Raw genomic sequence first — 15,831 nt, forward strand, 5'->3', positions numbered from 1 at the left:
TTAAAATCCTCCGTGTAGCGCATGATGTCTGGCGTGATTTCTGTGGAAGTGCATGTGCTTTGTGTGGAATCGAGGGGACCGACTGGGTCTCATGCTGATAAAGTTCCTGTGGCTTCGTTTTTCCAGAGCTCTAGTAACCCATGTTCTATACTCGAAGCTGCCAAGCATCAGGATATTGGATTGCCTAGAGCATTTTCTTTCTGTTACCAGCAGGAAGTTGAATCCACTAAACAGACTTTGGGCGGTAGAAACAAAGCTTTGCCTGAGCAGGTTTGGATTAAAGTAGGAGGTAAGCCACAAAGGGGAGCAGGCGCTGCCCTATGTCATTCTGGTGGGGGGGAAGGGAGGGGAACGGGGGGTGGGGGTGGTGGGGAGGAGGTTTGTAAACATGAGATGGTCTTGGAAGTGTACTTCCACGTGGGGGACTTTTCTTCACTTTGAACTTTCTTTCGAATTCCAAACATATTTATGCTTAGTGTGGAAACATTGAGTTTGGAGGCTCCTCTTTCTTGCTAGTGATCTCCGTGAACGGAAGAATGACGGACTTCTGTAAACTTACCGTTTCCTGCAAGTTGCCGAAAGCACTTAGTAGCGTTGTTTTTGTTTTTTTCTTATTTTATATTTCACGAGTGAGCCAGGAGTGTGAAACCTGCTAAAAGCTTTAGGAGACAATCTGCAGATGAGCAGAGGATTGAGTTGGGAACAAGAGGCCATACAGTGATTCAGAAGGGTTTAGAAATAAACTGCTGAAGGCAAACCTTGCTCATCTTGAGAGTGAGCTCGCAATCCCTTTCTCCCTGGGAGCCAACTATTTTTTGACTCACTGGACGAGATAACCCCAAGGTCTTCCAGAGCCGGCGAGGGCAGGAGCGACGGAGCCGCCGAGGCAGCGGGCAATTCTCATGGTTCGGCGTCTCCGTGCAGAAGCGCGTGTTACCGTTTGCAGAGTTAAAGGTTGCTAGTCAGGCCGTGTGCTAAGTTCTCAGCTTCAGGAACAAAGCGTTCCCGGCACTGAGCTCCCCACCGGGTCCCCCGCTCTGAAAGATGTGGTGGTGACTCCTGTGCCACAGTTATATTTGGCTTTTGTTTGGCATCCTGGGAACGCACACCCCGCACGTGCTGGCTGGGGGCCTCCCGCTCTGCGTGTGATGAAATTTGCCGCGTTCCTCCAGCAGAAGTCAAAGCTAGGAGGTGGTCCCTCCTCGTGTGGGCAGAATCACTTGTGAGGTGAGGGCACGTTTAACCGTAGGCCACCTACGTTTTGTCTTCTGGGCACTGCGGTTAGAGTATCCACTGTCACGTTAGAATAATCGCATAAAAGAAAATCTTCTGCAGAAAAAAAATCTTTTTTCGTTCTGAACGTCAGAGAAGTTCAGTAACTTCTTGGTTTCTCCGTTCATAGGCGGTAGTTAACATCTGCTGATTAACAGGGGACTTTTGACAAGGTTGTATCGATTACATAATACTCGGAGTGTTCTCGTTTGGTTACAGATTTATGTTCAGGTTTGTGGTTTGAACCTTGGAGCTTTGTGTACAAGTTCCTGGAGTAGGTGCAGCTTTTCCTGTTGAGTCCTGTGTGTCCCTTGCTCGTGAATGTGTGTCTGGAGTTGAAAATGGCACCAAAGGTACTCAGCACTAATGGGAAGAACTTAAGTAAAATAAAAAATTAAAATACACTTTTTTCTTCTTTTGCAAAGAAGAAGCGCTATGTAAGCAAGCAATAAATAAGAGGAATCGGAGTAGAATTCGTCAGCTGGACACAAACGTGGAGCGAAGAGCCCTTGGAGAGATTCAGAACGTGGGTGAAGCTTCCACCGCCGCACAGGGTGCTTGGCCACCCGCGGAGTCCTCGCAGGCAAACCTCGGGGAGCAGAGCCAGAGCGGGCCGCAGGGAGGAAGGTCGCAGCGCAGGGAGAGGCATAACCGCATGGAAAGAGATAGAAGGTAACTCGTGTGGTTGTTCATCAACACGCAAGTTTATTCCAGTTATTAGCAGTAATAGGCAAGTTATTGATGAGACAGCAGTTTAGTTGATTCACAATGTGTTCAAAGTGGAGAGAGGTTGGCCAGAGTGAATATTGACTTTGTTTTGCTAGGGGGATCAGGGTCCCCAGGACCACCCCCCAGGTTTGATGATTCTTTAGGACTTAGGGCTTTGATTTATTACAGAGAAAGGAACCTGCAAAATTACCAAAGGTGCTGGGTGGGGGATGGGCGTCCAGTGAGCTAGGTGCAGGCTCCCAGGTGTCCCCTCCCAGGGGACTTCCAGATGCACTCAGCAACCCCAGCACCAGCTGTGGCCAGCTGGGAAAGCTCCTGAGGGACTCAGGGCCCCGAGATTTTCTTGGCGGGTATGTCATGGAGGCATTCCTACCTGGCAAGCAGCCAATCCCAGGACCCCAGGAGAAGAGCCGGTGCACAGCATAAACCATGTTTACGCACATGTTGTGGGTGCAGAGAGCCCCTCCTAACTAATGGTGCTGGGAACCCCTGGAATCTGAGTGTCCAGATGCCATCAGGGGCCCGCCTTGTGAGTAGGCTGCTGGGAGATGGCCAGGGTGCACAGCGGGGCACTTAGCTTTGCCTGGTTCTTTTAAGAATGTTGGGAAAGAAAGGGGTTAGAACTGTCATTTTATCTGCAGGTTTTATTTAGAATCTGCAATATTTTTTTGAATATTTATTTTTGAGAGAGAGAGAGAGAGAGATTGACAGAGCATGAGCAGGGGAGGGGCAGAAAGAGGGAGACACAGAATCCGAAGCAGATTCCAGGCTCCGAGCTGTCAGCACAGAGCCCGATGCGGGGCTCAAACCCACGAACCATGAGATCATGACCTGAGCTGAAGTCAGATGCTTAAGTGACTGAGCCACCTAGGCGCCCTGAATCTGCAATTTTATGTAGAATCAAAAGGTGGCTAGTTTTTCTCTATTACAGTTGGATTTTTACCTGATGTTTCCCTAACATAATTAACATAGTCATTCATTGAGAACTGTGTACCAGTTTCCTTTTTGTAGCATGCGGCAAGGCAGACGTTCAACTATGAAGGGCGAATGTTGACCCAAGGCGACTTCTTTCCTTTTAAAAGGATATATTAGAGCTAGCTGGCCAGCTAGATCTCCTTCTTACACAGGTGCGCTCACACCCACTGGCACACACACACTCACACACTCTACTTGAAGCGCTGTGTCAGCAAGGACTTGTGAACCAGAAAGGACATTTTTCCTACTCTGATATTTATCACATAAACATTTATTTGACACCTACTATGTGAAAACCCTTCTATCGTATGCTGACAGCGAGAGCTTAGATTTTTACTCTGCCTTTTCGTAGTTTAACAGCCTGCAGAGGGATCACCTCTCATCTGAATTTCTTATCTACAAAGCAGAGCTGGCTACCACACGGATTGGAGACAGGATGAAACACGTGTGTATGTCACACGTGTCTGCCTCTGTGTAGAAGTCAGCATCTCGTAAATGCCAGCTGTCACATTGACCTCATGAGATCGCTCGACAGATTCTGAGTGTATGCTTGGGAAGATGGGCAGCGAGGACTGTATAAGCTGGTAATCGGGAAGAGCTAAAAATGGTGTAAATCATGAGACCACTTGGGATGCAAACGATCTCTAAAAAATGAATGATCTCTCAAATGACTGGGATTCGGGGCTTTAACAGACTGGTCGTGTGTGATCCTTTTGACCCGGGGTCCCTTGCCGATCATAGCTGCAACCCTGAGCTGTGGGTGAGCTCCTTGGCCCAAGGAGAGCTGTCCACCCAGAAAACCCCCCACAAAATTTTGCTTCGCGTTTCCGGGGCTTGGGTCCATGCTTGGTCTGGAGACTGGAAACTGGCCCTTGCTCCTGACCCATGAGAAGTCCATGGAAACCCCTGCAGCAGGTCGGCCTTGTGGAGGAGGGCCACATGGTCGTGGCGGAGCATGGTCCTGAGCACGCACTTGGTGGCCGGGCCACAAGTGACACATTCAGACATTTGCTTTACTGCTTGGTGTTACTTCTGCTTCTCTGGGTGATCACTTTGGATTTTAACCATAGGCGCAGAATCCGCATTTGTTGCGATGAGTTGAATCTTCTAGTCCCGTTCTGCAATGCTGAGACAGATAAGGCAACCACGCTCCAGTGGACCACAGCGTTCCTGAAGTACATTCAGGAGAGACACGGAGATTCTCTTAAGAAGGTCAGTATTCGGAGCAGGTAGATTTTTAGAATTTTATAAACTTACCAGAGAGCTTACTTACCCTTTTTTCCCTGAGATATCCCGGACTGTTGTTCTTGCTGGAATCCAGGGTCAGGTACTGAGTTCACTGAGAACAGAACTCCGCTCATTAATGATGTAGCTCTTCGTGTATCGAAATAAGAATCACGGCCGGGGTCCGTTCACTGACATGCACGGTGTAAGTGACTGAGTATCGGTTGTCAGATCATAGATCGAGCGTCTGCTGTGTGCAGTGGATTGTATGGGGCTTGAAGGGGTGTCAGAGACCTGGGAGATGTGGTCTTTTGTTACCCTCTGAAAACTTTGTGATGGGATGAAGCAAGAATAGTTAAGGGAGAGACAGAGACAGATACGTGTTAACTAGTCTGGAATTCACATGTGCTCAGAAGGCGGAGAAGCGAGACTCTTCGGTGGGCTGCGTGACTGGGGACGACTTGGGGGCTTTGGAGCCCAAGTATCTGGCTCCTTGTTGCAGCCAGCGCTGCCTTGACCCTGTCTGTTCAGTCCCAGGGGCAATTGTAGCGAGCGAGCGTGGCTCCAGGTAGGACCGAACGCATGGCGTGAATGGGAGTCCAGCCGCCCCTTCCCTGGTGGTTCAGATGGAAGAACGGAGGCGTTCGCGGCTTTGGCTTCAGTGCTCTGCCTCGGGGGGACCTCGGCTGCAGGTACTGGCCTCAGAATGCTGGTGGTCAGGGGGAGGGGTGGCGAGGCCTCGGCGAAGCAAGCCCAGCGCCCCGGCCCTGCTCCTTGTCGAAGCCGTCGTGTGGTTGCTGCTGTGGGCTCAGCATCTGTTAGGCGCTGAGCTGAGGTTGGTGCAGAAACGTGGAAGCCTTTTAGAAAGAGCCTCTCGTGTCTAGATCCTGGAAGGGCCGCGAACCGCAGGCGGTTTTCCGTTTCCCTTGTGTCTCCGCACGGCAAGGCTCCGTCCTTCCGTTGTGCGTTGGCTGCGTTGGCTGCGTTGTAGAGCAGCGTTTATGTCCCGTTTCTTCTAACTGGGTCACTTACGGTTGTTTATAATGCACTTACTCTTTGACGTTATGTGTTGGAGATAGACTGTTAACTTTGATAAAATAAAGCTTTTATGTATTTTTTTTATTATTTAATTCCAGTTAGCGAACACACAGCGTGATATCGGTTTCAGGTGTACAGCGTAGGGATCCGGCCCTCCCACACGTCCCCCGGTGCTCATCACGACAGGTGTGCTCCTTCGTCCCCGTCACTCATTTCCCCCGTCCTCCGACCCCCCTCCCCTCTGGCGACCGTCGGTGTGATGTGATCTCTGCAGTTGAGAGTCTGGTTCTTGGTTTGTCTCTTTATTCCTTTGCCCATTTGTTTTGTTTCTTAAATTCCACAGATGAGTGATATCATACAGTATTTGTTTTTCTCTGAATGACATGTTTCACTCAGTATCATACTATAGTTCTGTCCACGTTGTTGCCAGTGGCAAGATCTTACTCTCTTTGATGGCTGAGTACGACTCCATTGTGTGTGTATGTGTGTGTGTGTATATATCACGTCAATGGACGTTTGGGCTCTTTCCATAGTTTGGCTATTGTCGATAGTGTCGCTATAAACATTGGGGTGAATTTGCCTCTTCGAATCAGCAGTCTCGTAGCCTTTGGGCAAACACAGGGTAGTGTGATGGCTGGGTCGTAGGGTACTTCTATTTTTAACTTCTTGAGGAACCTCCACACTGTTTTCCAGAGCGGCTACACCGGTTTGCATTCCACCGGTTTGCAGTGCAAAAGGGTTCCTCTTTCTCCGCATCCTCACCAGCACCTGTTGTTTCCTGAGTTGTGAATCTTAGCCGCTCAGACAGGTGTGAGGTGGTGGTATCTCAGTGTCGTTTTGATCTGTATTTTCCCTGATGAGGAGTGATGTCGGGCCTCACGTGTCTGTTGGCCACTTGTGTGTCGTTTTTGGAAAAAGCTTACCTACATTCATATATACATATGTGTATATATGTGTGTTTAAAAATTGATATTTGTTTATCTAGAGAGCGCGCGCACATTTACAAGCTAGGGAGGGAGGGAGGGGGACAGGGAGAGAGAGAGAGAGAGAGAGAGAACGGGAGAATCCCAAGCAGGCTCCACACTCAGTGCAGAGCCTGATGTGGGGCTCGATCTCATGAAGCACAAGGTCGTGGCCTGAGCCAAAATCAAGAGTCAGAGACATTTAGCCTGCTGCGCCACCCATGCTCCCCAAGCTTTTACATTTTTGAAAATGATTTTAATGTTTGCCTCTGGGTACCTGTTAGTAATGAATTATTCATGTAATTTATTCAAACGTATTGAAGGTGCTTACAACAATGATAAAAATTTGTTAACTGTCTTCGTATATACCCAAAGATTAAATAGGTTAAAACTTACAGGTGTTATATTTCACATTTCATATACATTATGCTTCCTGGTGTTTCTGAACTTAGTTACATTGAATGTGTGGCTTGCTTCTGGGTCAGATTCCAGGGCCGGTCAGGAAAGGGGCTGCAGGGACGTCGGGGAGCACTTTGTTGGGTTAGCACACAGCTCGCCAAGCAGGGTCTATGGCTGTTTCCTCAGTAACCGGTCTCCCTTTTTCACCTATTTCTGTTCTGACAGGTAAAATACACGAGAGTCTTAAGTGATTTTCCCGAGTTGTTTTAGTACACGTTTCGTTCCACAGGTCCCTGCACCCAGGCTTGTTCAGGATGCCGGGGGGTCACCCTTCGAATGAGACCAAGAGCCTGCTGGCCGAGCGGACGATGCAGGGGCGTGTCGGTCCTGTCACGAGGAGAGCTGCTCTGTGGGCCCTGCCTGCAGCAGGGGCGTCGGGGGGTCTGGAGGGTCGTAGGCAGCAGTGGCATGTCAGCCTTAAAAACAAAACAGCCGGTGGTTTTACTGGCAAAGTGAGTCTCTGGGGAATGAGGAACCGCCATGCAGGACACGCAAGCTGCGGGGAACACAGGGAAGGCCCGCTCTCTTAGGTTTTAGGGGGAGATCAGGGTGGGTCGTTTGGGGCGGCAGTGTGCTGGAGAGGAGGGGGAGTCAGGGTTTGGGGCAGTTTCTGGCTCCGGCAGGCAGTGGCCGGGGCGGGGTGGGGGGGGCACCGAGGCCTCCCTCGCCGAGGCTGGTCTCGCCGGGCGGCTGTGGCGCCCGAGCCCCCGCCAAGTCGCCTGGCTCTGTCTCGGGGGGGTCTCCTGTGCCCGTCCCCGCGGGCGCCATCTGACCGACGTTTCGCGTGGGGCCCGCCACGGGCCGGTGGGGGTGGGGGGGGCTCTGGTTTGTGTGGCCAGATGAGGGTGCTCTTGCCGGGGCGGCCTCCGGCATCTGGTGCAGACGTGCGAGGCTTTCAGCGCCCAGGAGGCACCAAGTCGCGTCCAGAGGGCGACGGGGAGATGAGTCTGGGGCTCCGTCAGCAGACACCTGGCTCCCTCGGCCCCTTTCTTGTTTCTTCGTAAATTTATTTCACGTCCGGCGTAGTTACCATACAGTGTGGTGTTGGTTCCAGGCCAGTTTGTGTTGTTTTTCCAACGAACATACACGCAGTACAACGAACACCTCCGCACCCGTCACGCACGGTCAGCGTTTACCGTGTTTACGTCACACACTCGCGTGTCGGCCGCGCAGTTTCAGAGACGCTTCGAGGCGTCGTGTCTCTTCACCTCTAGATATTTCTGGACGCGTCTCCTGGAAAATTCTCCCGCGCAACCCCCGTGCCGTTACTGTGCCTCACAAGGTTGATCGCCATGCTGTCATCTAATGGTCCATATTGGCGTTTCCCCGGAATGTTTCAAATGACTTGCGTAGCGGTTTTTCTTTTTTCCTCCAAACCCGCACCCACCCATGGATTATGTGTTGCGTTTAACTACGCTTTGAGTCTCCTTAAGCTGCAACCACTCTGCCCCACCTCACGTTTGCTTACGATGACGTTGAGGTTTGGGGGAGATGAGGTCGGGTGTCTGTAGAACTCTGAATTTAGATGATTCACTTTATATGGGGAATTTTGATAGAATTTCAAACTTCGAGAAAACTTGCAAGATTTGTACCGAACTCGGCAGGTGCCCACCAGCCTCACTCAGAGTCACCAGTTGCTAACGTCATAGGCCATTCGCTCTGTCATGCTTGATCTCTCATCATATACTTTCCTGAACCGTTTAATAACGACTCGTACATAGCTCAGGACTTGTGTATTTCTGAAGAACAAAAGCTTCGTCTTACGGAACCGGGATACGGTGCTCAGACTCAGGAAATGGAGCTTCCGTACAAAACTGTTGTCCGGCTCAGGGGTAACCTCTGGATTTGCCTGGATTTGCCCGTTCTCCCGATTATGTCTTCTGCAGCTTCCCCACTGGTTATGAGGAGCTGTCGAGAGAGAGGACCGGGAATCTCAGCGCAGCCGCGGGCGGCCCCTCCCTCTGTACCTCCCGCCCCCTCCCCCCCCCCCCCACTCTCCCGGCAGCACCAGCACTTGGTGCTGCAGGAATTCCTGCCCCCACGTCCGCCAGCCTCTGACTGGTTGGTTCCTGTTTCACCAGTGACGGGCATCCTGAGTTAGTCCGTGGCCCTGGGGGTGACGGCTGACAGGCTGACGGTCTCCCCAGTTGGTGCGCAGCATCCCCCAGTCCCCTGTTGACTGGTGTTCCCCCCCCCCCCGCCCGCACCCTGCACACAGACCCCTCCTTCAACCTTCCAGACAGGAACATACCCCCTCTTTGGCTCTGAAGGCGAGGACAGTCACCTGGCCTGGTGGGTGGGCCCTGGTGGCCCCGTTGCAGCTCTGTCCCTCCTCTGCTCCTTTGTCACTCTGAACCTGGGTGCCTGTGCCCGAGTCTCCGTGAGCCTTGGGTGTCCCAGATTCTGCTCTTGCTGCTCTGTCAGCATTTGGGTGACGGGCAGAGTCAGTGGTAGTATTTTCTCGTTTTTTCTTTTTTGAGAAAGGGGGCGCAAGTGAGCAAGAGAGAAGCGGGGCTCACCCAGTTCGGGACCCTAAGTCACGAACCCCAAGATCATGACCTGAGCCAAAGTCAGACACAACCGACTGAGCCACCCAGGCACCTGATCATGTTTTCTTCTATCATAATTTGCTTTTATGTCCATTATTTCAAAGCGTTACCTATTCTGTCGTTTTTTTAAGGTTTTTTTTTTTTTCTGTCACACTGAGGTAAAAGCATTTGGCTTTTTACTTTTTCTGTTTTTAAAGCCAGAGGTCTCTGGCTACTTTGTATTTTATTTTATTTTATTTTTTAAAATTTTTTATAAGTTTTCTTTATTTTGAGAGAGGCAGAGTGGGGGCGGGGGTGCAGAGAGAGAAGGAGACAGAGAATCCCAAGCAGACTCCATGCTACCAGCGCAGAGCCTGACTCAGGGCTTGAACCCACAAAACGTGACATCGTGACCTCAGCCAAAACCAAGAGTCAAATGCTCAACCAACTGAGCCACCCAGGCGCCCCTGTTTTTCACGTTTTCGTATTACGTTGTCATCAATGAAGATGGTCTGTACAAAGAAACCATTTTTGAAAGTTTGTTGAGACTTCCATCGTGACCTCTTCGTCAGTTTTTAAAAGTTTTGGATTTATTTGGAAGGAATGTGTATACTCCATTCGGTGAATTCTGTGTTTGTTAGGTTGAGACTATTCGTGGCGATTCAGACTTTCCCCTCCTGCTCTGCTGTGTGGCACGCCTGTCCCTGCCCCAGACAGGCGGCCGGTACTGTCCCTTCCCGACTTCCTGGTGCAGCTTCCTGATGGGTGCTCGGAACCATCGCCCTCCTTCCTCTTAAGAAATACGCTTTGTTTTTGTAAGGTTATTTTTGTTTCTATAATCTCTACACCCAACATGGGGCTCGAACTCACAGCCCCAAGGTCAGGAGTCACTGGCTGTTCCTTGCTGAGCCAGCCGGGCGCCCTGAGAAATGCACTTCTTGTGTTTGGCTTCTCTTGTATTTGCACACTCTGGCCAGGCGTCATCAAGGTGTCTTGATGAGCTGTAAGACTCCCTTGAAACTCTGCCGTTTCACTTAGGTTTTGTTGAAGTAGATGCCGACTGAGAGGGGAGAGTGGCAGTTGCCCGCTAACTTCTGGCCTACAAGGCGGCCTGGCGATCGCAGCCACCCCAGTGCCTCGTGATTGAGAGCTGGGACCCCGTGGGCATCCAGGCCACACCAGCTTACCTGCTGCCCGCACAGATGCCCGGCACAAAGGCGGAGGCCCAGCACTAGTCTCGCAGCGTGGACACTGGTCAGGAAATCTCTGGAGTGCTTTCTTACATCGGAAATGATTGTTTCCTTCTTTGTGGCTTTAATTATTCCCAAAGGGAAATTCTGCCTTCTCAGTACAGGCAGATATTTTCTATTTGGGGTTTGGGTGTCAGGATATAGGAAACTGTCAAAATACGGTTCATCTTAAATTGTATTGAGACCCTAAAACCTTTTAAAGTTCGGGAAGAAAATTAGAGATATGTGCAGATGTAGCGGCTGAGTGGGATAGTCATTAGAAATGACAGGTGGCCTTGGTCAGATGCCACTTTGAAGGTGGACAGGTGGCGTGCCCCAGCCATTCCAGATGGTTCCGAAGTTAAACTCGTTCAGCAGAGTGCTTCTTCCCTTTCAGGACGTGAACTAAATATAAACCCACTACAGCCCAGCAACAAAAGCAACACAATACAAAAACAAAGGATTCGAGCACCTTTTTCCAAAGAAGGTGAACAAATGGCCAGCAAGTACATGAGAAGATGCTCGCCATCTCTGACCATCAGGGAAATGCAGATCAAAACCACGTGCAAGTACCACTTCTCACTGTGACGTGTGGCTGTTACACACAAACTAGGTGCTCACAGGAGGTGCAGAATTGGAACTCGGGGCTGCTGGTGGGAATGTCAGATGGTGCGGCTGCTGTAGAAAGTTGTCTGACGGTGTCTCGAGAAGTGAGCCCTAGAATTACCGGGCGATCCGGCAATCCCTCTTGGGGGTTATGCACCCAAGAGACTTAAAAGCAGGGACCCGGATGGACGCCTGTATGTCAGTGTTCACAGCAGCTCTGGTCTCAGAGGCCAGAACGTTGGAGGCAGGCCCCGTGCCTGGCAGCGTGCGTGCGGAGGGCGCTTACTCAGCCGTAGGCAGAGAGGGCGCGACACCTTGCTGCAGCACGGGCGCGCCTCGTCACCGCTCTGAGTGACGTGAACCAGTCACAGGAGGACAGACGCCCCGTGGGTCCACTTCCGTGTGGCCCCTGGAGCTGTTCCATTCATAGGGACAGAAAGTGGGATGGTGGGCAGGGGCTGCGGGAGGGTGAGAGTCATGTTTGACGGGGGACAGAGTGTCCGTGTGGAAAGATGAAAAGTGGTGGTGATCACGCGACACTGTGAAGGCAGTTCGTGCGCCGGATAAAACCACATACAGCGGTTAAAACAAAATGTCACGTTATATATTTTTTACTGTAACAAAACCTTTAAGCCTAGACTCAGCGGCATAAGAATGCTATGCTTAAAAAACTCGTGGAAATGTGTCCGTGCACAAACGTGGAGAGAACAGAATACCGAGCTCCTGTGTTCCTGTAACTCTGCTTCAGGGCCAAGATCGCCTGTCTGTACTCCTGTCCTGCCTCCCTTGTGGGACTCTTTTATTTTAAAGCAGTTGCAGACCTAACATTTTAATTAAATTTTTTAATTTACATTCAAGTTAGTTAGCGTGTAGTGCAACAGTGATTTCAGGAGTAGGTTCCTTAGTGCCCCTTCCCCATTGAGCCCATCCCCCCTCCCACACCCCCTCCAGGAACCCTCAGTTTGTTCTCTGTATTTGTGAGTCTCTTCTGTTTTGTCCCCCTCCCTGTTTCTATATTATTTTTGTTTCCCTCCCTTATGTTCATCTGTTCTGTCTCTTAAAGTCCTCATATGAGTGAAGTCATATGATTTTTGTCTTTCTCTGACTAATTTCGCTTAGCATCATACCCTCCAGTTCCATCCACGTAGTTGCAGATGGCAAGGTCTCCTTCTCTGTGATTGCCGTGTAATGCTCCACTGTATGTATACCACATCTTTAGCCATTCATCCCTCGATGGACGTTTGCTCCTTGCTCTTTATTTCCCGAAGAGACGGAACACTTTGTCCATAGGACGTCTGCCTTCTGCGTTGTGCAGACTCACGATCCCGTTTCCCAGAGGCTGACAAAGATCTGGCTGTCTGCACTTGCCGCCTTTTGTGAGCTTGGGGCTGACCCTGTGCTCGGGACAGCCAGCCTGCCCCAGCCACGAAAGCTGAGGCCTTGAAAAGTTCCTGGAGGCAGGACAGCATGAGCAGGGGCCGTGCCGACGGTACCACGGGAGCCAGATTTTAGTCTTACGGGTGCGGAGGTAACCCCTGACCCCAGGCCTGCCCCGGAACACTTGCTGGTGTATGTGGGGTAGGTCATGGGTACGGTGTCTGTGTGGGGTGATGGAAAGTTCTGGAGATGGATGGTAGTGATGGCTCTGAAACACTGATGTCCTTAATGCGGCTGATTGAACACTGACACGTAAAGGGGTAAAGTGTTATATCATGCTACGATAGAAAATCTGTAAGTATGGCTGCTGCTTTTAAATAAAGAAGGCTTTATAATATATCCAGGCATTATGAGACTCTATTGGAAAGTTAAAAATACATGTAAATGCAACAGAGAAAAATGTCTGAATCCTTTTTATCCTGTACACCCCCTTACGAGATGCGACATGAACTTGTAGATGACGCCTACATATCTTGAAGTAATTTAGCTCATAATTTCAACCTTCTTTGTTTAATTTTTTAAAGTTTTTTTCATTGTAAGTACTCTCTCCGCCCCCCCACGGGGCTCGAACTCACGACCCCGAGATCAAGAGCCGTGCACATTGCACCGACTGAGCCGGCCAAATGCTCCCCCCAACACACAACCTTTTGTGTTGTGGAGATAGTTTCCGTGTCTGTAAATTCAGTGCATTAACGGTCATTTCTCAACTTCAGGAATTTGAGAGTGTGTTTTGCGGTAAGACTGGCAGAAGGCTCAAGTTGACCAGACCGGACTCCTTGGTGACGCGTCCCGCACAGGAGAGCCTACAGAGCAGCCCAGCCATGGACGTCAAGTGACCGGCACCGACCGCGAGTTCCCGGCAGTGGCGGCTGCCGCCCGGGGCCCCCAAGCGTCTGTGCAACCCAGGAGCCCCGGCGGTTTGACTCTAGGGGGACGCAGGTCAAGTTGATGGGCCTCCAGTTGGGGACGTTAAAGCACGTTGTGTAAAGATGTTTGTCTGGAACAAAATACTTACTAGTCATTCGTGTCCTCTTAGACCATTTGGGGATGAAGACGTTGCCAATTGACAAGAAACTTCTCAATTACCTGCCTGATTCCATCATGTTTCTTAACATGATAACTTTGAAAATTACCATCTTTTGTAATTTCCTTAGTCTTAAAAGGTATATTGCTTTTTACTTACTTTATCTGCATTTTAAATGTACCCGCTTAGCAACTGGAACAAGTTAAATTTTTCTTAATTAGAAGTAGTTTGGAAATTTCACTCTTTTGTTTCTCCCTCCCCTTGTACCGACTCCATTCACACAGGACCATGTTGTGAGATGTGGTCCATTTCCAGCCTTCCCACTGGACATTTTCCAGACTCCCTTTGAAGCCATTTTTGTCCGTAAATGAAATATCGTCACAGTGGGTTACTTCACACCCTGATTTCCATATTGAGAGTCCCTACTTTCTGTGTAATAAACTCTAGTGTTTGGAACTGAGTTTTTCAAATGAGTGGCTTTATTTATCACAACAGGTAATAGCAGTAGACTTTCGTGCAGTACAAAGTCACCTTCAATAAATACTGTTAATTGGAGACGGTAAAAGTTTGTACACAAGAAAAGCGGGAAAATCAGACTAGACCATGTGTAGTGGGGATGCCGTACGTGAACTTCTTTATTTGTTACACTGTGGTCGTTAGATTTCATAGATCGTCTCACCGGGACCATGTCTTCGTCCTTCCACAAATGCCGTGTAAACAAGCTGAATATTTTCTATCTGTGGAATCGTACAGAACTGCGTGTGCGGCCTGTACCCCCAGATGCCACGTCACGTAGGGCCTGGGCTGAGGTACGACGTTTCAGCTGTAAATACATGGGAGACAGAACACGAGGACAGGGCATTGGAGGATGCTCTCAGGGACCCAGTGTCCAGTCACTGCTGTCGAGGACACGAGGGCCAGGCTGGGAGGGCCTCGGGGGACGTCACAGCGCGGCCCGAGGTCTCTTCTGGGACCTTCCGGAGCTCCCTGCTTGCAGCAGCCTCATCTTCTCCCTCACTTCCTTCAGTTGCGTTTTAGGAGCTTCTAGAACCGGATTTTTCCCCGCCCCCTGCCATCACGGCTCCTTGGCAGGCAGAGGTGTCACAGATGCCGGGGGTCCCCTGAGCACCAACAGCACCAGGGAGGCCGGGATCTCCCGGAGGCCCGGGCTCGCCTTGGGCCCCGTCTCGGCCGTCCTTGCTCACGCCGGGCACGCCCTGCGGTCCTGGAGACGAGTCGGAGCAGGAAGGTGAGTGTGGACGGTGGGAATGGACAGCCATTCCACCTGCCCCCCCACTTTGGTCTTAGAGCTTATTCCCCACTCCGGAAGGGCCCAGGGGAGGGGAGGGGGTGCGGGGAGGAGGTGAGGTGCAGTGAGAGGTGTGTGGAGGTCCGGGATCTGTCCCAGGGGTGGCGGCTCGGACTGGAGCTGAGCTCAGTCTGTGGTGAGCCAGGGGGGTGTGCGGAGTTGTCTGGTGAGCAGGGACGGAGGTGGCCGGGCCCCAGAGCAGGTGGAGGCAGAGTGGCCGCTGCCTCGCGGGCAGCCCCAGGTGTGGGGGCCGGCAGGCCTCAGGCCCCCGGCCCCTAGGGCGTGGGTGCAGGTGAGACCAGGCCCGGAAAGCCTCCTGGGAGGCCCCTGTCTCTCCACAAAGCATGTATGTTGATGTTAATTCAAACGTCCAGGATACATACGGGCCAGTGAAGGTATTCGGTTAGAATTTAGCTGAAATAGATGGTGGGTGGCCTGCACTAGATTCTCCTGAATGGGTTCTCGAGTAAACTGTTCTACAAAGTGATTCAGACAGTTCCTGACCTTCTAAGAGTGTTTGCCAAGAGAGAACTCGTTCCTTTAGAAAGCCGTTCGTCGCCCAAGCACGCCCCGCGCAGAGTTGGAAGCAAAGCCGACAGCGGCCGGCACACGTACCTTGGAGCCCCTGGTCTCCGTCAGGCCCGTCCAGACCCGCGCCCGCCGAGCCTTTGTCTCCTCGGTCTCCCTGGGTCCCTGTGGGAAAGCAGCGGATGTGAGCCCCAGGTGCGTGACCCACCTTCTGACGCCCACTTTGCAGGCTTTTCCCCAAAGTGACATGCTCAGGAAAACAGCCCAAGCATCACAACCAGTCAAGGTGGTTGACGCTTGAATGCATCTCGGTTTGGGGACCACGGGCACTGCCACGGGGCGGGGCAGGCCTCCGGGCCGCCCGCAGGGAACCTCGGGGGTTCCATCGGTGCGGATGGACGGCACGGCGTCTGGGAAGGGGGAGGAGGTGTGCGCGTCCGTCTCCGGGGCTCAGGTGATTCGGCGTGAGGATGTGGGAAATGGCACCACTAATTTTGGAATACTTTACGCT

The 15,831-nt window shown here is 51.3% G+C and overlaps 2 protein-coding genes across 4 annotated transcripts in view; one reads left to right on the forward strand and one right to left on the reverse strand.

Moving 5' to 3' along the window:
* TCFL5 (transcription factor like 5) overlaps window positions 1-13,943 on the forward strand; it is a 16,022-nt gene extending 2,079 nt beyond the window's left edge. Inside the window, exons 3-6 of one of the 3 annotated variants that reach the window (XM_043553498.1) lie at window positions 127-289; window positions 1,698-1,944; window positions 4,047-4,188; window positions 13,173-13,943. In XM_043553498.1, the coding sequence (XP_043409433.1) occupies window positions 127-289; window positions 1,698-1,944; window positions 4,047-4,188; window positions 13,173-13,295 (675 nt within the window). In that variant the 3' untranslated portion in view covers window positions 13,296-13,943. Of the gene's footprint in view, window positions 1-126; window positions 290-1,697; window positions 1,945-4,046; window positions 4,189-10,813; window positions 11,911-13,172 lie in introns of those variants that run through there. The other 2 variants (XM_043553499.1, XM_043553500.1) reach the window with 2 other exon arrangements.
* Window positions 13,941-15,831, reverse strand: part of COL9A3 (collagen type IX alpha 3 chain) — a 17,634-nt gene continuing 15,743 nt past the window's right edge. Inside the window, exons 31-32 of the mRNA XM_043553493.1 lie at window positions 15,408-15,485; window positions 13,941-14,708 (exon numbers count right to left, since the gene is read on the reverse strand). Of these exons, the coding sequence (XP_043409428.1) occupies window positions 14,518-14,708; window positions 15,408-15,485 (269 nt within the window). The 3' untranslated portion in view covers window positions 13,941-14,517. The remainder of the gene's footprint in view (window positions 14,709-15,407; window positions 15,486-15,831) is intronic.

Source organism: Prionailurus bengalensis, chromosome A3, assembly GCF_016509475.1.
Source record: "Prionailurus bengalensis isolate Pbe53 chromosome A3, Fcat_Pben_1.1_paternal_pri, whole genome shotgun sequence".
Taxonomy (NCBI): domain Eukaryota; kingdom Metazoa; phylum Chordata; class Mammalia; order Carnivora; family Felidae; genus Prionailurus; species Prionailurus bengalensis.